The sequence below is a fragment of the Schistocerca serialis genome, chromosome 1 (assembly GCF_023864345.2).
Source record: "Schistocerca serialis cubense isolate TAMUIC-IGC-003099 chromosome 1, iqSchSeri2.2, whole genome shotgun sequence".
NCBI lineage: Eukaryota > Metazoa > Arthropoda > Insecta > Orthoptera > Acrididae > Schistocerca > Schistocerca serialis.
The window spans coordinates 1,038,322,680-1,038,350,656 of NC_064638.1; the positions used below are offsets into that span (position 1 = coordinate 1,038,322,680).

The 27,977-nt window shown below is 40.9% G+C and overlaps 1 protein-coding gene across 1 annotated transcript in view; it reads right to left on the bottom strand.

The window, feature by feature from the left end:
- Window positions 1–27,977, bottom strand: part of LOC126414450 (ankyrin repeat and SOCS box protein 1-like) — a 126,838-nt gene that overhangs the window by 52,373 nt on the left and 46,488 nt on the right. Inside the window, exon 2 of the mRNA XM_050083347.1 lies at window positions 13,213–13,433. Within this exon, the coding sequence (XP_049939304.1) occupies window positions 13,213–13,433 (221 nt within the window). The remainder of the gene's footprint in view (window positions 1–13,212; window positions 13,434–27,977) is intronic.

The window sequence follows — 27,977 nt, forward strand, 5'->3', positions numbered from 1 at the left end:
TCGATCAGTGTTGAAAGATGAAATCACCATCCCCAAATTTCACTTCAACATTTCGAAGCAAGAAGGTACTTAAAACACCAGTGTAGGCCTGTGCTGAGATAGTGCCATGCAAAACAATAAGGTGTGCAAGCCCCCTCCATGAAAAACATGACCACACCATAACACCACTGCCTCCAAATTTTACTAGTAGCACTACACATGCTGGCAGATGACGTTCAACAGGCATTCACCATACCCACACCCTGTCATTGGATTGTCACATTGTGTACCATAATTCATCACTCCAGGTGTCGTTTGGCACTTACCAGTGTGATGTGTGGCTTATGAGCAGTCGCTCAACCATGAAATACAAGTTTATCACCTCATGCCTAACTGTCATAGTACTTGCAGTGGATCCTTATGCAGTTTGGAATTCCTGTATGATTGTCTGGATAGATGTTTGCCTATTACACATTATGACCCGCTTCAACTGTCGATGGTCTCTGTCAGTCAACAGATGAGGTCAGCCTGTACACTTTTGTGCTGTACATGTCCCTTCACATTTCCACTTCACTATCAGATTGGAAATAGTGGACCTACAGATGTTTAGGAGTGTAGAAATCTCGCGTACAGACATTTGAGACAAATGACACCCAATCACCTGACCATGTTCGAAGTCCATGAGTTCCATGGAGCACCCCATTCTGCTCTCTCACGCTGTTTAATGACTACTGAGGTCACTGATATGGAGTGCCTGACAGTAGGTGGCACAAAAATGCACCTAATATGAAAAACTGTATGTTTTTTTGGGTGTCTGGATACTTTTGATCACAGAGTGTATGTGAACATTTTTTAATCCCATCTGATGTAAATCCTATATATTTGCTTTTGGAATATAAATAGGCAGAGCATATGCTGTGTGATGTGAGGAAGGCATTGAACAGCATATTTAGTAAACAAATCAACATTTCAGATTTGATATAAATGCTAGACAGGAAGTTACCTATCCGTTGGACCGTGTGATGAGAAATCTAGGGAGGAAACTGAAAGATTTCGGTGGATCCACTCCCACACTGCTGTATGGCTGTACCCCGTTGGTCCGGTCGGCTTACAAGAGATCATAAGTGCTGGGTAATGTTCTCAAGGATCTGTCAACTACATGAGTGTTGTGATTGAGATTTGTAAATTGTTGGCCAAGAAAACTTCCTATATGAAGAATTTATGGAACCATTTGTTTAGAAAAACTGTTACTGGCATGGGCAGCATTAATCCACATAAATGTATGTTTTTTTCAAGTTGGGGGATAGACTTCCCAATACATTATGTAACTTTAAATCAGTAAGTATGTTTTTATCAATTGTAAATTAATCTTCTAGGCCTCTATGTATGTATGTTAGTTTTTATGAGCAATTAGCAAATAGTGTGGAAGACATTTACTAGTATAGACAGTATAACAAGGTGTATACATATCTGATTTCATATGGTGATTTTGGTTCTCAAGCTTCTCGATTATATCATCATTCAAAGCTATTTATGACTGATAACCTGTATTTATCCTGAATACTGCAATATTGTATCTCACCTGGAACTTGAGTTGTGGGCAAACTCATGCATAACTCTGTCTTAGGTAACCCTGGTCATTGCAACTGTGTGTATGTACTCAAGGAGAGCATGCAACTATTGATTGAGGCTAAATGCTTCCTATAATTAGTATTTACATATGATTGAACGTATTGATATGATTATGAACTTTATTCATTTTTTTATGTCGAAACATTTTTGGCTGGTGTGTACCTGGTGTGGTTTGGATTCATGGGCCAGTCCCCACACCATAAGCTTAGGCCCCAATATTTTCTCATTATTTTGTCCTTTCATGAGTCAACATATCCTTGCACACTCTGGTTTAAGTGGATTATTAATTTTGTGTTATATTCCTACTCATGACTGAATATATTCTACTGGTCTGTACCTGTTGCTGTGAGTTTTTCGAGTCAGCTGCCTTGTTGTACACTTAGGTTCTGAATTTTTCTCTCTTCTCTTTTGAAGATTTTGAAGGTGTAAGTTTCAAATGGTTCAAACGGCTCTAGGCATTATGGGACTTAACATCTGAGGTCATCAGTCCCCTAGACTTAGAACAACTTAAACCTAACTAATCTAAGGATATCACCCACATCCATGCCCAAGGCAGGATTCGAACCTGCAACCATAGCAGCAGTGCGGTTCCGGACTGAAGCGCCTAGAACTGCTAGGCCACAGTGACCGGCGAAGGTGTAAGTTTATGGACATAAACTTGCAATTTGTAATTCTAATAATTTACCTTGTCTCTGCATTTATTTCTATAGTTTAATGTTGTAATGTTGTAGTTTTGATTATGTATCATTTGTCTTGTGACAGTATGTTCCACAGATCTGAAAATGTGAATGCCATGTCCTGATATATGTATAAATTATGACTCGTATAGTAGATATTTTTCTTCTGTTTTGTGTAATATTTTATGCATCATATACTTTTATACATCTGTATTCTATCTTTTGGCAGCATTTTGTATACTGTTTGCCAAACCTGATAGTAAGTCATGAAATACTGTAAACACATTGTTTCCAAATTTTGTGAGAGTGATATTGTAGAGGGACACCCTCCTCTACCATTACTTTTCCTCAACAGGAAAAATTGCTGCCATAAATACCCTTGAATTTTGAATAGATTAATATTATCTCAGCTGTTTTTCTAAAAAGAATTTCATATTATTTTTTACATGATGTATTATACACACATAAAAGTTTTGCATCACCTCAGTTCCGAGAGTTCCAAAACCTGTACAGAAAATGGGAATAGAGATCAACATAAACAACATTTTCGCCATTTTTCGTGCTCATGAAAACCACACTGTTTACTGTACTACCATACCACTGTTAACTGTACTACCATACAGCAAGACCTGTACACACCAGTACCTCTAATACCCAGTAGCACGTCCTCTTGCATTGATGCATGTTTGTATTCATCGTGACATACCATCCTCAATGGTGATTTGGTGTAGATCATTCAGAGCCTTTGGTGGGTCAAGTCGTCCATAAACAGCCCTTTCCAACCTATCACAGGCATGTTCGATAGGGTTCATGTCTGGAGAACATGCTGGCCACTCTAGTCGAGCGATGTCATTATCCTGAAGGAAGTCATTCACAAGATGTGCACAATGGAGGCACGAATTGTAGTCCATGAAGATGAATGTCTCGCCAATATGCTGCCGATGTGTTTGCACTATTGGTCGGAGAATGGCGCTTTCCATGACCACCAGTGGCATACGTCAGCCCCACATAATACCATCCCAAAACAGCAGGGAACATCCATCTTGCTGCACTCGCTGGACAGTGTGTCTAAGGCGTTCAGCCTGACTAGGTTACCTCCAAACATGTCTTCGATGATTGTATGGTTGAAGGCATATGCAACACTCATGGGAGAAGAGAATGTGATGCCAATCCTCAGCAGTCCCTTCGGCATGTTGTTGGACCCTTCTGTACCACAATGCATGGGTTGTGGTTGCAAAGATGGACCTTGCCATGGACATCGGGAGTGAAGCTGTGCATCATGCCACCTATTGCACACAGTTTGAGTCGTAACATGATATCCTGTGGCTGCACGAAAATCATTATTCAACATGGTGGCATTGCTGTCAGGGTTCCTCCAAGCCATAATCCATATGTAGTGGTCATCCACTGCAGTAGTAGCCCTTGGGCGGCCTAAGCGAGGCATGTCATCAACAGTTCCTGTCTCTCTGTATCTCCTCCATGTCTGAACAACATCGCTTTGGTTCACTCCGAAACATCTGGACACTTCCCTTGTTGAAAGGCCTTCCTGGCACAAAGTAACAATGTGGTTGTGATTGAACCATTGTATTGACTGTCTAGGCATGGCTTAACTACAGACAACATGAGCTGTATACCTCCTTCCTGGTGGAATGACTGGAACTGATCGGCTGTCGGACCCCTTCTGTCTAATAGGTGCTACTCGTTTACATCTTTCAGTGGGTTTAGTGACATCCCTGAACAGTCAAAGGGACTGTGTCTGTGATACAGTATCCACAGTCAATGTCTATCTTCAGGAGTTCTGGGAACTGGGGCAATGCAAAACTTTTTTTGATGTGTGTATTTCAGGCTAAAATCTGTAAAAAGAAATTACTTTATTTTCTTTGTTACAATCAGTATGTACTAGCTTGGAATGTACAATTAATTTTTTTTTTTTTTTTTTTTAGAAATAACTGAAATTACGAAATATTCGGTGCACTTAAAATTTCTGTAATTTCTATTATTAATTACACAAATTGGTGCTACTTATTATGTTAATTCCTGGATTCATTTATAAAATAATAATATAAATTAATAGTAATTCATTTGGCAAGACAATTTGTGAACCCTTTGGAATATTGTTAGTACCGCAGAGTGAGGTAGTAGTGGACTTGTCTCTAATGTGATCGGATGTGTTTCTGTATTTTGGAATAACAATGTAATTTCGGCTTTGTTTATGTGAAATTTGTAAAGATAGTGTGATATAGAATCTACATCTACATCCATACTCCACAAGTGGCAGAAGAAATTACTGTGAAGAAAACCAAAAATCTGAACAGGCTTACTTTGAAACTTGTTATGTCAATTGGAACCATGGAAACCTATTATGTAAAAAATTTCAACTTCGAGAATCAGCCCCTACACGTGAAGAACTGGAGCCAACTACAAGAAAAGAAGATAAGTACAATTGTTTATTGTAAATCTTACTCCTCTCAAAGCTTATTAAAAGAGTTAACCATAAAGATAGTAACAATCAATACATGATGTGAGGGAGGGGTAGATTACAATATACACAAGCAAGCACACTTTATGCATATGACTGCCAACTTCAGCATCTCGGGCCAGAAAGCAACTATCACATGGGATGCAAGCAGCAGCCTGGAGGGGGTGGGGAAGGGGAAGGGATAATAGTGTATTGGTGGGGAGCATTGTTAGCAAAAACCTTGAATATTTCTTGACTGATTTACTTAAAATTTTTATGTAATATTCTAATCATTGACACATATATACTATATTTTTTTAAATAAAAATGTATAAGTTTTCTATTAAAACCAACTACAAGGAAGAAACTGCTGTACTACAATCTTACATAAAAATTGTTTTCTTACTTGCAGTCGGTTTCAATAATAAACAGCAAAGCTAGCTTATTGGTTTATGGTTAGAACAGTACTACGGAATCTGAATCATCTGAAACTAAGTAATCCTACACGTTTTCAGATTAAAACTATGTGAAATACTGTCACTGAAGCTACTAACCTCACAGATCCAGCATCTAGAGAGGTCTCTCTCACACCTTGTTTACCACAGATCCCAACCAACCTACCTAACTCATTTTAAATGACTACAATTCCCAATCAAGGTTTTGTTTCCAACAACAACAAGACTCAAGTCAGAGAGAGAAGAGAAGAGGAGAGGAACAGAGAGGGGCAGGGGGCAGAGTGACAGAGAGGGGGGAAAGGAGGAGATGGTGAGAGAGGAGGAGGAGATGAACAGAGAGATGAGGGAGGAGGTGATGGACAGAGAGAAGAGATAGGAAGAGGAGATGGACAAAGAGAGAAGGAATGAGCAGATGGAAAGAGAGGGGACAGGGCAGAAAGAGATGAGGATGTATATCCAATTCAAATACATTTTTAGCAATAGCAAAGCATTGCCAGATAAGCTAGTATGCAATATGAACAAAAACCAAGTGGAAACAATTTTACTCAAAGACCAAGAATTATGTAAGACAGGGATGGAGTCTTTCACCCCAGCCATTCAGTCTGCACATTGAAGAAGCAATGATAGAAATAAAACAAAGATTCAAGAGAGGGAGTCAGATTAAGAATGAAAATATATCACTGATAAGATTCACTGATGATGACATTGCTATCCTCATTGAAAGTGAAACAGAATTGTACAATCTGTTGGATGGAATGTACAGTCTAATGAGTGCACAATATGAACTGAGAGTAAACAAAAGAAACACAAAAGCAATGAAATATAGGAGAAATGAAAATAGTGAGAAACTTAACATCCAAATTGGTGATCACAACATAAACAAAGTTAAGGATTTCTGCTACTCAGAAGCAAAATAACCCATTACAGATGAAGCTAGGAGGACACAAAAAGCAGACTACGACATGCAAAAAGGGAATTCCTGGTACAGGAGAGTAACTTGTGGTGGGCTGCATCAAAACAGTCAGAAGATAAATACTTTTGATCAAATAATGTACACAACTGGCCATTAACATTGCTACACCAAGAAGAAATGCAGATGATAAACGGGTATTCATTGGACAAATATATTATTCTAGAACTGACATGTGATTACATTTTCACGCAATTTTGGTGAATAGTTCCTGAGAAATCAGTACCCAGAACAACCACCTCTGGCCATAATAACGGCCCTGATACGCCTGGGCATTGAGTCAAACAGAGCTTGGATGGCGTGTACAGGTACAGCTGCCCATGCAGCTTCAACACGATACCACAGTTCATCAAGAGTAGTGACTGGCGTATTGTGACAAGCCAGTTGCTCTGCCACCATTAACCAGATGTTTTCAATTGGTGAGAGATCTGGAGAATGTGCTGGCCAGGGCAGCAGTTGAACATTTTCTGTATACAGAAAGGCCCGCACAGGACCTGCAACATGCGGTCGTGCATTATCCTGCTGAAATGTGGGGTATCACAAGAATCAAATGAAGGGTAGAGCCACAGGTCATAACACATCTGAAAAGTAACATCCACTGTTCAAAGTGTGTCAGTGCGAACAAGAGGTGACCAAGACCTTAATCAATGGCACCCCATACCATCACGCCGGGTGATACGCCAGTATGACGATGATGAATATACACTTCCAATGTGCGTTCACTGCGATGTCACCAAACATAGATGCGACCATCATGATGCTGTAAACAGAAACTGGATTCATCTGAAAAAATGACATTTTGCCATTCATGCACACAGGTTCGTCCTTGAGTTCACCATTGCAGGCGCTCCTGTCTGTGATGCAGTGGCAAGGGTAATCGAAGCCATGGTCTCCGAGCTGATAGTCCATGATGCTGCAAATGTCATCAAACTGTTTGTGCAGATGGTTGTTGTCTTGTAAACTTCCCCATCTGTTGACTCAGGGATCAAGATGTGGCTGCATGATCCGTTACAGCCCTGCGGATAAGATGCCTGTCATCTCGACTGCTAGTGATACGAGGCCGTTGGGATCCAGCACGGCGTTCCGTATTACCCTCCTGAACCCACCGATTCCATATTCTGCTAACAGTCATTCGATCTTGACCAATGCGACCAGCAATGTCGCCATACGATAAACCGCAATCGCGATAGGCTACAATCCGACCTTTATCAAAGTCGGAAACGTGATGGTACGCATTTCTCCTCCTTACACGAGGCATCACAACAGCATTTCACCAGGCAATGCTGGTCAACTGCTGTTTGTGAATGAGAAATTGGTTGGAAACTTTCCTCATGTCAGCAAGTTGTAGGTGTCGCCACCGGCGCCAACCTTGTGTAAAAGCTCTGAAATGCTAATCATTTGCATATCACAGCATCTTATTCCTGTCGGTTAAATTGCATGTCTGTAGCACTTCATCTTTGTGGTGTAGCAATTTTATTGGCCAGTAGTGTATATAACCTTCTTTCATGATTCTTAAATTTAGTGTTCTTAAATCAAGTGTCATCCTCTGAGCATGATTCTACCAGAAAGCTTCCTCTTTCATTCCTTTCCCCTTGCTCATATTCTCTTACTAGTTTTTCTTCTATTAGTTTTTCTATGATTGAATTCCAGTCCCCTATCGTAATTAAATTTTCATCTCCTTCAATAGTCTAAATAATTTCTTGCATCTCATCACACATGCCTTCAATCTCTTCATCACTTGCAGGGCTAGTAGACTTATGTCTTGTACTAGAGTAGTGGGTGTAGGATTTGTGTCTATGTTGACTATGATAATGTGTTCCATATGTTTTTCTTAGCAGTTTACTCACATTCCTATTTCTGTATTCATTACTGGTCCTATTTCTGTATTACCAGTATTTGTTGTGTGTTGATACCCCTGCACTCACCTCACCAGAAGTCTTGCTTTTTTCCTCCAACCACATTCCACTAATTCTTGTCATATTTTTCAACATATCCCATTATCTTTTTATAGTTTCTTTAACCTGTCAACCCACTTAAGGTAGTTAACATTTCATACTTTGACCCCTAGAACACTAGACTTGTTTTTCCTGATGACAACATCCTCGTGAATATTCCCAACCCAGAAATCCAAAAGGGGGACTATTTTACCTCTGGAATATTATGCCCCAGAGGATTATATCATCATTAGATCTTGTTGTAGAGCTGCATATCTTCAAGAAACATAATGGCTCTAGTCAGCCATTTACAGTACCAACATAGCAAGGCCATGATGCTAATGTTACTATGCCAAATCGGTCAATATGCCAGATCAGTCAATCATCCAAATTGTATTCCTGAACCAGTTGAGAAGGCTGCTTTCCCTCTTCAAGAAACTTATGATAGTCTGGCCTCTCCAAATGTACCCCTCTGATGTGGTTGAATCTACAGTATGACTCTCTGTGTTGTTGAAGTAGGCAAGCCACTCCACAGTGGCCAGGTGCTTGATTCATGTGGAAGCTCATGTAATTCTTTTTCATATGTAGCTTGCAGCTGTAAGCTGTCGTAAGCACACCTATGCTCCTACATGGCGCTGGCTGGACAAACAGTGCCCTTGTTGTGGTGGGGATTGTGTCAGGTGGGATGGGTAGAGCGGGAGAGAGGCAGGAGGTGGGAGGCAAGGAGAGGGAGTGGGGGTGGGTGGCTGGCAGTTCAGAGGAAGGCAACTGTTTTGCGAGGTAAGAATGCAGGATGGAGGATTAACCACCAACAGTAGCTGCATTTTGACAACTGCAATCCTTTCCACACCAAAATATCCCTCCCATATGGTCTAGCCATCCATGGACAGTGTATCTGCAGTGATTAGAACTCCCTTGCCCAGTACACTGAAGGTCTCACTAATGCCTTCACAGACAGGCATTAACCCCCATCCCCTCCCTCACCCCCCCCCCCCACCCCCACCCTCACCCCCACCCAAACCGAGCCCACAAAAAGATTCCCTGTACCAAATTCTCACACAACACCAAACCTTCCACCACCCCCAAGTATCAGTTACAAAGGAGTGCCATCCTCATCACCCTGAACTGGAAAATTGAACCACATCCTTCACCACAATATCTCTCATCATGTCCAGAAATAAGGGACATCTTACCCAAGATCCTTCCCATCCCTCCTAAAGTGTTTTGTGTCACCCACCCAACCTGCACAAGAGTCTAGTACATATCTATGCCATTCCAACTCCCAACACCTTACCAATGTGCAAGACCTGCCCAATCCACCTACACAGCATTTCCTTCTCCAGTCCTGTTATAGGCTTATCCTACCCTGTTAGAGGCCGAGTCACCTGTGTAAGCATCCCTGTTATATACAAACTCTGCTGCAAACACTGTACAGTTTTTATGTCAGTGTGACTACCACAAACAGATGTCCACCAAGGTGAACGGCCACTGCCAAACTGTTCCCAAGAAAGAAGTTTACCACAGACTGGCACAACATGCATCTGAACACAACATGCTCAATTCCAACTGCTACTTCACAACTGGGGCCACCTTGATCCTTCCCTCCACCACCAGTTCCTCTGAACTACACAAATGGGAGCTATCCTTGCAACTCATCCTTCACTCCTGCAATAGTCCTGGGTTCAATCTCCAGTAACACACTGTCCCCACACTCTCCACCCAATAGTTTCAACTTCCTCTTTAATGTCACCAACCCCCCCCCCCCCCTCCCGATTTAGCTCCCTTCAGCATTAGTGGGCACCAGTCTCCTCAATGGCTCTGACAACTGTGCATCAAATGCTTAGCTCGTGTACCTGCCAACCCTCCCTCCCACTTTCCTAGTGTGAGCAAATAGGCTGTCTCCCTCCAAACCAGTACCTTTCACCCCCACTTCCTCTCCCTACCACCCTACCCGCCCTAAATAACACAGCCCTCACCACAACCAGTCCACCACTGAAATGCAGCACTGGCACTGTTTATTCCACTGGCACCATGTAAGGTCATGTGTGTTTGTTTGTGTGAACACTTCTGCTTTTCAGTAAATGGTCTATTTTATTCCCAAAGAATTTGACTTTTATTACAAGACTGCCAACAGTCACTTCTCAATTATTTATTTCTCCCAATGCAATTTTCACCTTCATGTATAAATTATTTTGATACTAATACATGATGTTTATAACTGGCACTCTACATGGTGCTTGTTATTTTAATCACACATATGAAATACAGCAAATCATTCTAAGTCACTGAAGACAACACTATAGCATTTTAACTATATAAATAATACTGTGTAGATAGCACATGTCACATATCATTTGCTTCCTTTTTATTTGACAAAAGAGTAGTCTGTCTTTTTATTTCTTTTCTTGCCTTGTTCTTCTCCTTCTTTTTTATCAGCTTCCCCCATACCCCCTTGAGTATCTCACTAGCTCAGTAAAAGATGCATACATTCCAGAATGGTGTCTCATTCCAGTGTGCCAGATAGAATCATTAGAATGAACTGAGTGAAGTGGCACAGTAATAAAAAAAAATGGATTCATAATCAGGAGGAGCGTTCAGACTTAGAGTTTCCATGGTTTTACTAAATGACAGAATGCTTCCTTTGAAAATGACACAACTAATTTCCTTTCCTCCTCTAACACAAGTTTGTGCTCTATCTCTAATGACCTCGTAGTCAACAAAATGTTAAACCCTAATCTTCCTTCCTTCTTCCATTAGGATCAACATGAAGTGCTTGTTGGAGTTATGCGAGAGGAACAGCATAAGCATGCCAGACTTCCCCATGTGCATTATCACCTTGTACAAGTGAGATAGTGGAATGGATAAGACTCTGGACTTTCTTTCTGGAGAATATGGCCTCAAATCTCCAGCCAGCCACCTGAATTATATGGTTTCACTTAAAGTAAATGCTAGGATGGTACATCTGAAGAGGGCAAAGCCAATTTCTTTCCCCAGTCTTTTTCCATCCTTTCTTTTGATCAAACAGTCCATAGGTGTACTGTCAGTTCATAGTTTCCAGCAGGAACAATATCAGTGGTCAGGCACATTGCCAAAATGATGTGCACTTACAAATTGACCTCCTGGGGGTACTTTGCATGTGGTCAACTCAAGGACATGCATCTGGGGCTTAAGAGGTGATTCCAGGGGCTGTAGCCTTGCTGGGGAAACATGAAAATGTAGACACTCCGTTGTCCTGGCTTCCAGCTCATTACCTTTGCTAAGTGTCTTCTTAATTAAACCCAGCGCTGGTTCCCAAGCCTTGCTGAGATTATACCTGCAGTCCCAGTTGATAAACCTGTCCCTAATGCATATCTTGATGACCTCTCTAATGACACAGTCCTGGTATTTTGACATTTGTGTTACAATTATGATGTGTTTGCATTCCATTGTGTGAGCCTTGGACGAACATTGCATCACAACTACTGACTGTTTAAGATACATCAGCTGAGCGTGCCAATGGTGTTCTCAGCAACAGTCTTCAATGATGTGCACAGTTTGTCCAATACATGTCTTGCCACAGTGGTATGGAATGTGGTATACTCTGGCATTCCATAAACCAATGTCATCTTTGACGCTCTCCAGTGATGCCCATGTTTTATTGGGTGGGCAGTGCAATGAGTAAGAATTGTTTTCTGCCCACCTAATAAAATATAGCATCACTGGGGAATGTGAAAGGTGACTTTGGTTTATGAAATGGTGAAGTATACCAGATTCTGTGCCAAGACATATATATTGGACAAACAGTGTGCACCATCGAAGATCACCACTAAGAACACCAAAAGTGTACTCAAATGATGTATCCTAACAACTAGTTGGTCACAGAGCATTGTTTGTTTAGGTCTACATGTACACAAACACATTAAAATTTTAGCAAGAATATCAAAATATGGGACAGTGTCACTAAGAGGCTGTCCTGATTGATAAAATCAGGACTGCAGCTACAGTCTTAGCAGAGCCACAGCCACTGATGCTATCACCTCTTTAGCCTCTAATGCATGACCTTGGCACAGGCTCCATACACAGTGGCCCCCAGGGCAGGAGATATAAGTCAACCAAGCACCCCCAGAAGGTCAGTTTGACAGTGCACATGATGATGGTGGCATGTCTGATTGTTGGAATACTTTGTACCAGCAGTACACCTACCAACTGTTTGATCAATTAATACACAGGGAGAAACTGAAGAATCACTTCCTTTCTTATAATCATTTTATAATCCACCTGCTGTAATGTAGAGCAACAGAAGGAATGAATGGCACAGAGTTGAGTTTAGTAAAGCTTTCCTAAATAATGTATCTGTTGGTATGTGACTCTATAATTGTGGTTATACTGGGTGGTCAGAAACAGTATGAAGAGCTCATTAGGATGTAACAAGGCAGACTGGCTGGGAAATAATTGTTAAGAAAAAAATTCAATATGTTGTGCCATTTCCAAGTTAATTAGTGCTGAAGTTCAAGTGGCCCATCACAGACAGTGTCACCAAATGTGTTCTCCGTTTGGTTCCCTAAAACTGAATGAGAGAGCAATTCATAAATTGGACATAGAATGGCAGTAAAGATCGGACCTGAGCCAGAGGATGAGCAGTCTTGTGTGCTATCATCTAGGCTGTGAAAACAACTTACACCAATTGTATCTAGCAAGCCACTTGAACTAGCATGCCCATTGGCCTGCTTGGCTAACTTAAATGCTTATTAACTTGGAAACAGCACTGTGTATCAACTTTTTTTTAACAATTATTTCTGAGCTCATCCTACCATGCAAATCCCTTACAAGTTTCTGACAACTACGTACATAGTGAATCAAACTTATTCATGTGAGATCATTGCTTATAGATGTTCATTTTTCATTCTTCATGAGTGACTAAGTAATAGTGTGCCCAACAAATAAAATCATTATTGTGGCACACTATTATGCTTACAAGTATGGGAATGGTCATGTGTCTACCACCCATAAGGTCTTATTACTGCTCTTTATGTTGCCCACAGAACAAGGCATATACAGTATGGTCACATATGAACACTTGAGAGCAGATGCAAAATTGTGAAGATTGCCTAAATGTAGAAAACCCTACCTTTAGTCCAGCACTGAAGCCATTTTGACAAGCAATCTGGAGAGGGGACGAGAGATTCTCTCTGCTACCATCTGGGTCAGCTCCAGCTTCTAACAGCAGTCTGCACACTTCTGTATGACTATTGTACACTGCTACAAACAGGGGTGTTTGTGCCTTAATGTCAACAACATCTACTTCTGCTCCTCGCCTCAGCAGCTCTTGAACACATACAGCACTTCCCACTATAACAATAAAACTATTGATAACTTACATGAAAATAAGATGTTTATTTCAATGAAGCAATAAAATTGTTTTAAATGTTCAGTTTCTTGAGAGAGATATTCCAAAAGTCTACAGACACAGTAAGGTTTAATCAAGTTTAATTCCATAAGATTCAATGTGCACAGTGACTGTAGATTAATTAAGAAAGGATAGTACCACAGCAGTCTAGTCACAATCCCACCACTTTTTTAATTATTCTTGCGTATCTAGATTTCAGCTATAAATAGCCATATTTGGTACATTTGAGTGAACTTGCAGCAGTACATGTCACCAGGCACCTATGGTGACATATACTGTCGTGATTTCATTGAATGGTAACTCACTCAAGTGCACTGAAGATGGCTGTTTGTAGCTGAAATCTGCATATGCAAGAATATTAAAGAAAAACAATGGGATTGTGACTGATTGCTGTGTTCTTTCCTTCCTTACAGTAAGATTTGCTCAATCCCTTGTAAATCAGCAGAATGGCAGTCATTGTGGCGAGAGGCAGTGAATTAACATTGCTCAATGCATACAGTAAAATTCTGACAATAATAACTCGTGTTTCAAACATAGCAATAGATTTTGTTCCCACCCAACAATAAAAAAGACCTAATAGTCATATGTTAGTTAGACTTTGATGCAAAATACAAACCTTAGGCTCTTTTTTTGTAAGATGCCAATACATTTAAACACATAAAAATTGTTCAATTGTGGTTATCAAACAAATGAAATAACTTTATCTGGCAGTTAAAAATAGATAAAAGTATTCTTGTCAATAATAATCATCTTTAACAGAAGAGAGTGTAAGAAGATTCCTGACTAAATCACACTTCAATTACAAACTAACTCAGGTTCATAAACATCTCTACCAGAATACATAAATAAACTCATAGTTATTTCCAGAAATCCACAAAGGCAGCCATCAACAGGTAGAAATATCTCAAAGGGGTGCCTTGGAAAAGTATGGTAAGACTACTACTAATCTCATTGTATATTAACTAGTTATAGCCCCAGTCATTTCACAGACATGATAACTATCTATGAGGCAGTGTGAAGTAACATACATTAGTTTTACTTCTGGAAGACTGTCACAAAAATATTAGTAATCTGTACTCATAAGTCTTTGAATAAATAAGTTGAACATCTCACTAAAAATCTGTTTGATAAAGCCAAAAACCAGCTTCCAGTGACGAATTTTGGGTTGTACAGGGTGTTCCAGCTAGGAAGACAAGGAAATACACAGTCTTAACACAAAAAGTTCATTGTGTCACAGAGTGACAACAAGAACATGAACATACAGAGAATAGTTATATGGCTGAGGTACGATGAACAGAGGGTTCAGAGTCCCATACGTGTCCATATAAAGAGAAAATTTCCAGCTGGCACCATTGGTGTTGTGCTGTGCACGCATGCCATAACCGGGTGACTACTGTCAGCAATGAGGCTGCCCCTGGTGTCCACCTCAGTCACTGTGCAGCTCATTGTTTGAGTGTTGACATACACTATGCTTGTCATAGTAACTTGACTTTGGTTGTGAAAGTTGTAGTAACTGGTGGGTTACTACACTCCTCCTCCCTTGTGGGGGGAGGGGAGGAAGGAAGGACCAGGCACTGTTGACCATGATACTGTGACTGCCGAGATTTCCATAGTGTCCACGGTGGTGTCTATAGCAGCAGCCAAGGGTGCAATAAGTTTCCAATCAACTAGGAACACTCAAATGCACCTCTGCCATCTGGGACACCCAGTATACAGGACCAATGATGGAAGGGATGTCATCTTGATGTCAGGGTCCACAATGAAGGAAGCCAGCTCAGGCAGCAACAACTGAGGTTTGGTGAGGAGAAGCACTGGAGATTCTGCACTAGTATCGCTCCCTGGGGCCAGTGACACAGGTGCAGTGCCAAGGGAGGGAATGGCACTGGATGCAGGAAGCCAAACTGCTGTCCTACCAACTGGGCAGATGGGCATGAACAGGACTGCCTAGCCTCTGGAGCAGCCAGGGATGGTAAAGGATGAGGAGCAGGTGGCACTGGTGGCAGAGGCATGCTCCCGGCCCAAAAAGGAGGCCCAGTGCCCTCCCTGAGGTGCAACTGGTTCTGGTGACATGCCATGAGCCAGTTTTTGGTGCAAACGGCAGCTGCAATGGCTGGAATCCATCCAAAACCCCTGACTCAGACAGGCATACCAGATAGGAACTGAGATGAAACCCATGCTGCTAGGGGAGTCTGCTCTGTACCAAGATGTTGAGCAGTGTCCATGGCTGATGGTTGTGCTGAAGCTTGGCAGGACTTTTGGCCCCAATTGGTGTCGTTTTGTATGAGCTAAAAAAAAATATAAGAGCCTCCTTGGTGAGAATGTCTTCCACGTGTTTTTGCATGCATGTTTTAAACATTTGGACAAGGTGTTCCACGTCTCCATTTGACTTTGGGTGGAAAGGAGGCATTGTGACATGGCAAATAACAATGTGGGCGAAATATTGTGCTATGAACTGAGCATCATTGTCAGAAACCAAGGTGCAAGTCAAGCCCTGAAGGAAACACATCTTGGACAGCGAGTTGACAGTCGCATCTGCTGTAGTGAACGGTATAAGAAACATGAGTAAAAGCATCAACTGCCAACAACCACAAACGTCTAAAAAGTACCAGCAAAATTGATGTAGATTCTTTCCCAAAGCTGTGTAAAAAGCAGCCATGGCATATAATCTGTGCACAGACAAAGTACATGGCAGTGCACCATCAGTTTAGTGCGAGAGATCCCACAGTGACCCTGATGCGATAAATGGAAGACCTCCCATTGCAGAGCTGTAGGAACCCCAACATGGGAAGTAAACTCTTCTGCTGACAGGACAATAATGGTATCCAAGAGGGAGAGATGATGCCACAATGCATAATAGTTCTGAAGTGTGTCTGACACCTGGCCTGGCAGCCAGTCAGGCCATCCCTGTTGTATCATTTGCATGACTTGCCTGAGCACTGGATCAGCTGCCATAGCGATGGGAGAAGCATCCACCATATGTCTTGTCTCTGTATCCAAGTGTAACAAATGAAAGGTCAGGGCCCATGGACAGAGCATCTGCATTTGCATGTTGTGACATAGGATGACAATGGGTCTCGAAATCGTACCAGAACAAAAACAGGGCTCAGCACTGAAGACAATGGGCGGCTCTGTCTGCTAAGGATGTTGACAAGGTAAATGGGGAAACAAAAGCCTTATGTTCTATAATTAAATAAAATTTGGCACCATACAGAAAGAGGAGAAATTTTCTTACAGCATAGACAATAGCAAGGGCTTTTTCTTTTTATTTTATTTTTTTCGTCATAGAATAATGCTGTTGAGTCAGGCTGAAAGTTTTTGGTGAAAAAGCAATTGGCAGTTTGGATCCATTGGAATGACAATTGGCCTGGATCATCCCCACCACATACTCCAACACATCTGTGGCCAGGACCAGGTGTCAGACATAATGGGGAGTGAAGACAGTCCTTGAGTTGTGCAAAAATATATTCATGGGCAAGTGATCCAACAAAAGGAGTATTTTTACAAAGCAACCAACACAAGGGGTGGATGACAGGGGCACTCTGGAATTTAACTTGTGATGCTGTGTCACTTTGCTGAGGAATGCTTGCAGTAGATTAGATGAAAAAGACAAAGCTGAAATAAAAATGGTTCAAATGGCTCTGAGCACTACGCGACTTAACTTCTGAGGTCATCAGTTGCCTAGAACTTAGAACTAATTAAACCTAAGGACAGCACACACATCCATGCCCAAGGCAGGATTTGAACCTGCGACCATAGCGGTCGCTTGGTTCCAGACTGTAGCGCCTAGAACCACACGGCCACTCCGGCCAGCAAGCTGAAATAACAGTGACATATTGGTCCATGGAGCATATGCCCTGCCAAAAAATTACATGGCCCAAATAAACAATGGAAGGCTAGAAAAATTGAGACTTTGTGAGGTTGCACTTGAGGCCTGTGGACTGCAGAACAGTAAACAAAGAATGGAGATTATGCAGGTGATCCTCCATGGTACCAACAGTCATAATGATATCATTAGGATAGTTAATGCACTGAGGAACAAAAGACATGACCTGTTCTAGAATATGTTGAAAGATGGCTGGCACATTAGCAACCCCAAACATTAGCATGACAGGGGCACTCTGGAATTTAACTTGTGATGCTGTGTCACTTTGCTGAGGAATGCCTGCAGTAGATTAGACGAAAAAGACAAAGCTGATAGAGGCAAAATGGCATATTGACCACAAGCAACTGTTTTGATGCATCATCCAACAGAACCTATAGTATGTTTCAGCCAAGTCAGTACATATATCATTTACCACTAAGTACATGACAGAATTGACAACTGTTGTGTAAACAGTGTAGCTCATGAATGGGCCAAGAATAGGACTCAGCTGTTTGTTATAGCTTACCAACCGACACTCCACATGGGTCACCGGTGGGGGCTTCATCTTGGTGCATGCCTATGAGTTGAGTAGAGACACAGCAGCTCCTATGTTGACTCATAGGTGCAATGGTAGATTTATCACTTGCATTTCAATTAAATGTTTCTTCTGACCTTATGACACTGGTGAACGTGACAATAAAATCACACAAATATCTATGTCAATATATTCTTGTAATGACTCTTGAGGGGTTAGAGATTGGTATACTGCTGCTATATGATCTTTCTTCTTATATTTGTGGCATGCGGCCCACTACCTGTGGCAGGCCACCCCCCCCCCCCCTCCCCCCCCCATGCTGTATGAAACATGAGGGACATGAAGAAAGTGGCATTTGCTGTTCCTGCTGTTGCCAACATGTTTGTCCATGGCAGCCCAGTGAGCATGTTTGTACTGTGGCCATTTCCTCCTCCTCCAGCATGCTAAGCTCCAGGCAATGGGGTCGTACACTGTCAACAACAGCGGTGTCACTCCAAGCCTCTAGCTATCAGCCCACAGTGTGGGAAACCTCAAATAGTTGTGCAATATTCAAAACCTCTTCCAACATACAGTCATCAAACTGAATAGCACATCGATGCATTTCCTTATCAGGGGCCAAACGAATGATTATCAGGGGCCAAACGAATGATTATCAAGGTCCAAACGTATGATTAATCTTGGACCATGGTATCCACATACCCTGAGACTTACCCATGACAAAGTGACAATAATACCATCCATCAACATTCCTGGGCATTTGGACTTGATGGCTTGCTTCAGTTTTTTCAGTGTGTCCACACTCTACTGTGCATTAATTATAACCCTGTGCCCCAGAAAGTCCATGAGTTGGGCGTTGATCCACAGTATCACTCTGTTGCAGGATACTGCCTGCGCACACATTGCCAAGACTGTTTCATATATGCTGCAGATGTTTCACTAGGAAGCCCATACATATCCTCCGTACAGCCCCAATTTCCATATTTTCATGAAGAACGACATTCATTGCCATTTATTTGTTTTGGATGAAGAGGTGCACAACTAGGTACAATCATGGTTCCATCAGCAACCACAAACATGTTGCAATGAAGATATTGACTGTCTTGCCTCAAAGAGAGACAAATGTATTAACGGTTATGGCAATTGCTTTTGATATAATAAGCAGTTTACTTTACTTTTATTTGTTTTGGATGAAGAGGTGCACGACTAGGTACAATCATGGTTCCATCAGCAACCACAAACATGTTGCAATGAAGATATTGACTGTCTTGCCTCAAAGAGAGACAAATGTATTAACGGTTATGGCAATTGCTTTTGATATAATAAACAGTTTACTTTACTTTTATCTATCTGTCTCATTTTCATTTGAGTATCCCTTATACATTCATTCTCCCTGACTAATTGGGTTACGAACCACATGAATTACTTGATGGAACAGTCAGATACATCCACAGTGAACCCATTCCAGAACTCCAGATCTTCAGTCTTTCCCCATATTCTAATGTCCAGTCCAGAAACTCTCCATATGCTCTCACTCACTCTCTCTCTCTCTCTCTCTCTCTCTCTCTCTATGTATCTCTCTCTGTCTCTCTCTCTATTTCTCATCAACCCCATCACTCCCTGTACTCCTAGGTTCTACATGCTTCCAAAGCACATAATGCAACCACCCAGGATGCTCAATTGCAACTGGCTACTGTGCCCCACAGAGAGTCTCCTCCCTTGTGGACGAACATTTCCTCCACCAACTATCACAATTCCTGTTCACTTACCACCCAGTGCCCTGCTCATCACTCTTGATGCCAACTCCCTCTCATTAACATCCCAATTCCCATGGCCTGGTTACAATTGAACACTATCTTTCCCCATCATTGAGTGGCTCCAAACATGCAACCACCTTCCTGGTCACCAACTACTCATATATCCACACTCACAATTACTTCTCCTTTGAAGGCATCATCTACAAACAAATTCGCATACAGCAATGGGCACCCACATTGCAACATACTATGCTAACCTATTCATGGACCATCTAGCAAAATCCTTCTCAGCTGGTCAGAATTCCAAATCTCTTATCTAGCTCACATTCATCAGTGACATCTTCTTGATCTGGACTGAGGGTGAAGACACCCCACCCACGTTCCTCCAGAACCTCGACAACTTTTCCCTTGTCTGCTTTATCTGGTTCTTCTCTGGCCAACAAGCCACCTTCCTCAATGGCAACCTCCACTTTGAGAATTGGTACATCAGTATGTTTGTCCACATCAAAACTACCAACCACCAACAATACAGCCACTTTGACAACTGCCACCAATTCCACACAAAGAAGTTCCTCCCTCACAGCCTAGACTCTTTTTGTCATCATATCTGTAGTGATGAGCAGCTCCTCTCCAAATATGCCAAGAGTCTCAATGAGGACTCCACAGACCAAAATTTCCTTCCCTGCCTTGTCCAGGGACAGATCTTCTGTGCCTTGCCTCAGCCACCTATCATCCTCCATATACTCACTGTCTGGATGCAAAGAAGCACTCATCTCATGACTTGGTACCAACCAGACCGGAACGACAGAAGCACAACTTATGGCAGGGTTTCTGTTACCTCTCATCATGCTCAGGATTGAGAAACATCCTCCCCACTATCCTACCCACCCCTCCCACACAAGTGTTCCATCACCCAACAAATCTCTGCAATACCCTTGTCCATTTCTACTCCATCCCTGGTCCCTACCCCTTGGCTCATGGCTCACAGACCTGCTATTGACCTAGATGCAAGACTTGTCCCATGTAGCCTCCTACTATCACCTACTCCAGTCCTGTCAAAGCCATCTCCTACCCCACTAAAAGCAGGGCCATCTGTGAAAGCAGCCATATGACTACCAACAAGGTGTCTGTCTGCATGAATGGCGACTATAAATCTGCAAAGAGATAGCTGGACATCCCAGTTGCTGAGCATGCCACCCAAAATGATGTACTTCATTTAATGACTGCTTAACAGTGGGTGCCTTCTGAATTTGGCACACCAACACTAACTTTTTTTAATTGTGCAGGTTCCCATAACCCCCCTGGCCTCAGAATTCACTAGTCCCCATCTTCCACATGCCTATCCCCTTCCCTGCTCCTGCTACAGTATGACACATGCCTTCTATCCTGCCAACACATGTACATAGTCCTTTTTGCTCCTCTCCCCTTGCACCTTCCCCTCCCCAGTCTTCCCCTCCTCACCTCACAACACAGTCTCCTTGTGTTGGATCTAGCAGCTCTATCCTGTCCCATCTTACCTCACCCCTGCCCTGTTATCCCTCCTTCATCCTGAACCACACTTTTTAGTATCTCCTCTACCTATTCTCAGGCAGACTGTGGCTCACCTCAGACACAACTGCAGTCAGGTTTAGCACATGGAGGTGACATTAGCTATGTGTGTTTGAGTTATGCTTGTGTGAATGGGTGTGAGTTTTTTTACTCCTGATGAAGGTCAAAGGTCAATGTTTCTAGCTTTTTTTTCATTGTACCTGTCAGTGATCCAACACCTCCTCTAAGTGGTAAGTAGTATCTATACTTTCCATATTGTTGTAATTCCATCCTGAATTTTTCATTGTTTGATTTCAACTGTGCTGAGATGCATCACATGCTTGGCTCATAACTTGATACCTCAACCATTTTCTTGTAAAATGTCATATGACTAGGGCCTCCCGTCGGGTAGACCGTTCGCTGGGTGCAAGTCTTTCAATTTGAAGCCACTTTGGCAACTTGTGCATTGATGGGGATGAAATGATGATGATTAGAACAACACAACACCAAGTCCCTGAGTGGAGAAAATATCAAACCCAGCTAGGAATCGAACCCAGGCCATTAGGATTGACATTCTGTTGCACTGACCACTAGCTACCGAGGGCATTTTCTAGTGAGGCTATATGAAAACTCTTGTACAGTCAGAGGATAACCTGGCTGCAAAAGTTACAGATGTGATAGGACTGATGCATCAAACCTAGGTATTTTCAGCAGGATGTATTGCCTCCCTAGGCTCACGAACATATGATTGTATAGTGACTCTCAACTCAAGGGCAGCTGATTCGAATCCTGGCAGTAGAAGAAATTTTTACCACCACTATTTGGCTGAAAAGAAGAGCAGAGATAGTGCCATAAAATTGATAACACCCTTACTTTGTGCTGGTATCCTGTCTCATGGAGAGAAAGCAAGTGACACTGTAGATGTTTATAGTATGTAGAATGTCCATTATACTCCCGCTATCTTCCCCCACATACTTTCAAAATCATGTATTTTCTTACCGTATGCATCTTTTACTACCCAGAATCCCCAGACTTACAAATTTCCTTCTTCATTTTGTCATAAATGTCTCACTTTATAATACATTCACATGTCTCATTGTGGTAATTACGTATTTCCACTTCCATCAGGTGGTATCCTGCCAACAGTTACAACACATTTCTTAGGAGAGGTCACAGTAGCTGTTCTGTCCCCATTGGCCCATTATTTTTAGCTAGTTTTGTTGTTTGAAACATTCAATACTTCTTTTAATTCTTTCTTTATCACTGCATACTTATTTATTTTTGTGAATCTCAACTACAATGAATAGGACTTTATGTTTCAGCATTAATGAAAGAATATTCCCTAATAGTTTTCATGAGAATAAAATCAATTTCATTTTCATGTCAGCAGAATGTCTGCTGATACTATGCTTGAAAAGCATGTTCCTCGCACAAAGCGTTGTTCCAAATAGAACCGAAGCAGTCTCGTTCCTCTGCTAAATATTCCACTGGTCCAATGAATTTCTGAGTGGTACCTCCCTGTTATTACTCCAAGTTTCAAACTGAAGTATCCTGATATCATGAAAATTTCTTTATTTGGAACATTATTTATCACTTAACCTGCTTCTCCACATACATTTTGATTTGTCTTCACTGGTATCACATGTTGGTACTCAAACCTGTCAGCATTTAGAAGTCTTAAGAGTGATCCACCTATTTCTATAATTAACAAAAGACTGATGAATAACTGAGTCCTTCACACAACATCAGCAATACCACTAGTGCTTCCAGAGGCATATCTACAGAAATACACAGCACTGCCCCTCACAGGCCTGACAAAGCCATAACTCTGTCAGATACAATATGACCATTAAATTGCTGGTGTTTTTCAGTGATCCCAAGAACCGCAAGATCATGACTTTAATTTTCAATCATATACAGTTTTTTGAGCTGTAAGAGACCTCCTCATTTCCATGCTAGTTAGTTATTAAATTGTATGTGTTCTGGGTAATAACTACAACCTCTTACTATGATATGGAATGAGTCAGTTTTACAATTGCAGCATATTTTCTCAGCAGAAAATATGGCAGCATTCTGACCATTTACGAGGCGTGTTCAAAAAATTCTGGAACATTCATAATTTTGCAGCCAATGATATGTTGGAGCGATATGTGGTTGGCATCCCTGCACATGCCTGTGTTTAATGTATAACAGCCAGAAGTTAAATTGTTATATGTCTGTTAGTTATTGTTCAGCGCTGTATTGAGTAGAACACTGTGTTGCAAAGTTTGCAAATTTCATGAGGTCAGAGTTAGAGACACAATGCTTCTACATTAAATTTTGTGCAAGACTCAAGAAAATCCTTACAGAGACACACTAAATGATGCAGAAAGCCTACAGTGATGAGTGCTTAAGCCATACTTGGTGTTACAAATGGTTCCCACAGTTTAAAACTGGTAGGATGGAAGTTAAAGATGACCTTCAACATCTACTGACGATGCTATTGTCAGGGACATCAATGAAACTGTGCATGCCAATCGAAGACTGACTCTCTGAGAGATTGAAGAAGAATGTAACATTTTAGTTGGATCATGTCATGAAATCCTGATGCTGCATCTCAGAATATATTGTCTTGCTGCCAGTTTTGCCCCACGGCTCATGAGTCAAGATCAGAAAGACTTTAAACCCACAATCTGTGAAGACCTTGTGGATCACACGAATGAGAATAAGGTGTTCCTTAAGAGAATCCTAACTTGTGATGAGATGTGGATCTACGGTTACGATGTTAAGACCACGGTTCAATCTTCACCATAGGTTGGGTAATGTTCTCCAAGATCAAAAAGAGCTCATCAGGTCAGGTCAACTGTCAAAGCCATGCTGATAGTCTTCTTTGACTTTAAAGAATTAGTTCACCATGAATTTGTGCCACAGTGGCAAACTGTTAATCGATGGTACTAATGGGATGTGTTGCGATGCCTGTGATTTATTTATTTATTTATTTATTTATGTGAGAAAATATGAGAAGGAAATTGCCTGAAATGTGGTGAGACAATTCATGACTCTTGTGTCATGTTAATGACACATCCCTTTTGATGCATGACTGTTGCACAAAAAACGAAATCACTTTGACTCATCCTCCATACTCTCCAGATCTGGCCCCTGCAGACTTTTTTTAATTTCCAGAGTTGAAAACCCCTTTGAAAGGAGGAAGATTTGCATGATAGACAAGATAAAAGAAAATTCACAGACTGTGCTTCGTATGATCCAGCAAGACTGCTTCTAGAAATGGAAACAGCGTTGGGAGCAGTGTATCAATTGCTGAGGAGAGTATTTCAAAGGAGACTATGCACAATAGCAAAACGCACACACACACACACACACACACACACACACACACACACACACACACACACACACACACACACACATACAAACACACACACACTTTCTCAAACAGTCCGTGAGCGATGCCAAGTTTGGATGTGGCCTGCCAAGAATTTCTCTCCTGCACTAACCTCTTCATCTCATAGTAGCACTTGCATCCTATGTCCTGAATTATTTGTTGGATGTATTCCAGTCTCTGTATGCCCCTACAGTTTCTGCCCTCTGCAATTCCCTCTAATCCCATGAGGTTACTCCCTGATGTCTTAACACATGTCCTATCATCCTGTGCCTACTTCTTGTCAATATTTTCCATACGTGCCTTGCCTCGCCAATTCTGAGGAGAACATATTCATTCCTTACCTTATCAGTCCACCTAATTTTCAAGATTCTTCTATAGCACAACATCTCAAACTTCTATCCCAGCTTTCCCACTGTCCATGATTCACTACTGTTCGTAATAACATTGAATCACGACATTTACTACGAACATTGTTACGTAAACGGAGCGCTTGTAGTAGAAATCGCTCCCCAGGCCTGAAGATGACGGTGTTACAATGTAGAAACTAGTTGCCAAAATAAAATCAACACCTTAAATACAGGAATTTCTTCATTTTTAATATAAATATTGTTTCTGAGTCCACAGATACTTTTTTCAGTGAAAGCAGCCACTTTCAGCAAATACCAAAGCTATGACATTTTTCACAATAATGTAGGAGGACTTACAAACAGAGTTAATGAAATTTCTGTTCTTTTAGATGATCCACAAGAGATAAAGGATGCCGATGTTTTATGCTTTAGTGAACACCACATTAGATATGTTGAAATGTTAAAGCCTAGTGGTTACTGTCTAGCAACACATTACTGTAGATCTGTCATGAAGAATGGTGAAGTAGTAATTTACTTAAAAAATAACATGTCATATAGCACACTGAATTTAAAGAGTCACTGTATTGAACAAGGTACTGGTGTAGAAATTACTGTATATGACTGCACAGTTGTTGTGTTAGCACTATATAGAGCTCCATCAGGCAACATAAAGGTGTCCCTGAGGCAGTGAAATTCTGCCTTATCGCAAGTGCACTCAGAATCCAAGGATCTAATAATTACAGGTGATTTCAATGTAGATTTCCTAAATTAAAGCAATGGTAAAGCACATCTAGAACATCCAGTTGATTCTTATAATCTGACGACAGTAGTAAATTTTCCAACTAGAGTTACTGAGAACATGGTGGTCAACTGCCTATTCTCACTGATATCAATCTGAGCAACAGTTCTGAAAATTCTTGGAAATCTTTTAGGATAATAAATGATGAAACCCTCCAAAATTTCAACACCAGCCTGCAAGATATAGACTGGAGTCCATTTTCCAATGAAACAGATGTGACAAAAAAAAGAATAATACATTTCTGAATGAATTTATGTCTATCTTTGAAGCCACATTTCCAAAAAAAAGTAATTAGAAACAGTCATGTAATTACTGTCAATACGCCACGGATCACTACAGGAATAAAAACTTCCTGCAGAACAAAGAGGATGCTATATTATTCCCTCAGAACTTGTAATGATCCAAAGAAATGTCAGCACTACAAACTTTACTGTAGCATCCTAAAAAAGGTAATAAATTAGTCAAAAATATGTGCATTAAGCCTGAAATTGATAAGTCTGACAACAAAATAAAAACAATTTGGAATGTAATAAAGCAGGAAACTGGGGGGAAAAATGGGGAACAGGGCACCCATTGAAATTAAACAAGGTACCAATATTGTAAAGAAACCTGAAATGGTTGCAGAAATCTTCAACACGCACTTTTTGTCAGCAGCAGAGAAGACATGCTGTAAATGTTCTGTGGACGAATCATTGGCTCTTCTACAGAAAGCTATTGGTAATAGACCCCCACAATTATCCTTACCTAATGTTACTGTAAAAGAGATTGAAAGAATTATTACCTCATTAAAAAATAAAAAGTTTGTTGGTGAGGACAATATTTCCTGTAAAATAGTGAATTATTGCTATAAATAAATGAGTCCAGTCATATGCAACACATTAAATACATCTCTGCAAGAAGGAATAGTCCCCGACAAGCTAAAACTAGCTGCAGTGATACCATTCTTTAAAAAAAGTGAGAAAAGCAAAGTTACAAACTATCACCCACTCTCCCTCTTAACCATCTTTTCAAAAATTCTTGAAAAACTCATGCACAGGTTGATTGTCAATCATCTTAGCTTCCACAATATCCTAAACAAAAGTCAGTTTGGATTTTGTGCTGGTCTTTCTACAGAACAAGCAGTATTCTGTTTCACCAACCAAGTTCTGGAAGCCATTAACAAAAAAATGTCTCCAGTAGGTATTTTTTGTGACCTCTCAAAAGTCTTTGATTGTGTAAACCATCTAATCCTTTTGAAAAAGGCAGACTGTAGTGATGAATGGCTCATCCACAGAACCTGCCTCGTATGAGTGGGGCTCAGTAAGTTGTGGTGTGCCACAAGGCTCTGTTTTGGGTCCACTGCTATTTCTCATCTTTCTTAATGATTTCCCACTTTGTTCTAATACAAACAGTAAATTTACTCTTTTTGCAGATGACACTACAATTCTAACTGACAATTTCACAGACAACAATCTTGAACAAACTACAAATAAAGTTTTCAATGATATTGTAAACTGGTTTTCTTCAAATAGTTTCTCACTCAATATAGATAAAACCCTTCATATGAGATTCCATACTCCACAAAGAAATCTGGAAGAAATTAACATTAAGTGCAGAGACCAAGAAATACAAAAAGCAGAGTACAAAATTCCTGGGTGCTTATATAGACAGCAAATATAACTGGTCAGCACATATTCTTCATCTTTATCAAACACTTAGCTCAGCAATATTTGCACTGCGGGTTATTGCATTGGTGGCTGAAGTAGACACCATTAAGGGTTCATACTTCAGCTATTTTCATTCATTAATGTCATATGCTATTATATTCTGGGAGAACCAGCCTCTCGCAAAGAAAATTTTCGCTGCACAGAAAAAAGCCATTAGAATAATGAGTGGTGTCCATCACAGGCACTCTTGGAGGTGCTTGTTTCGAAAGATAGGGATCCTTACCACCTCCTCACTATATATCTATTCCTTGTTGACCTTTGTCTGTAAAAACCCTTCTATCTACAAAGATAACAGCCAATTTCATGACTATAACACAAGAACCAATAGCAGTCTGCACATTGAACTGAAAAGTCTCACTATGGTTCAAAAAGGAGCTTATTACTCCAGCATTAACCTGTTTAATGCTCTCCCACCACACATCAAATGCCTTCACAAAAAACTGCCAGCATTCAAACAAATTCCCAAGGAGTACCTGATAGAGAAATCTTTTTATACAGTTGATGAATATGTGAAAGAAAATGTATATAACACTAAATTTGTAAGTGTTGTAAAATTAGTATAATTAATTTTATT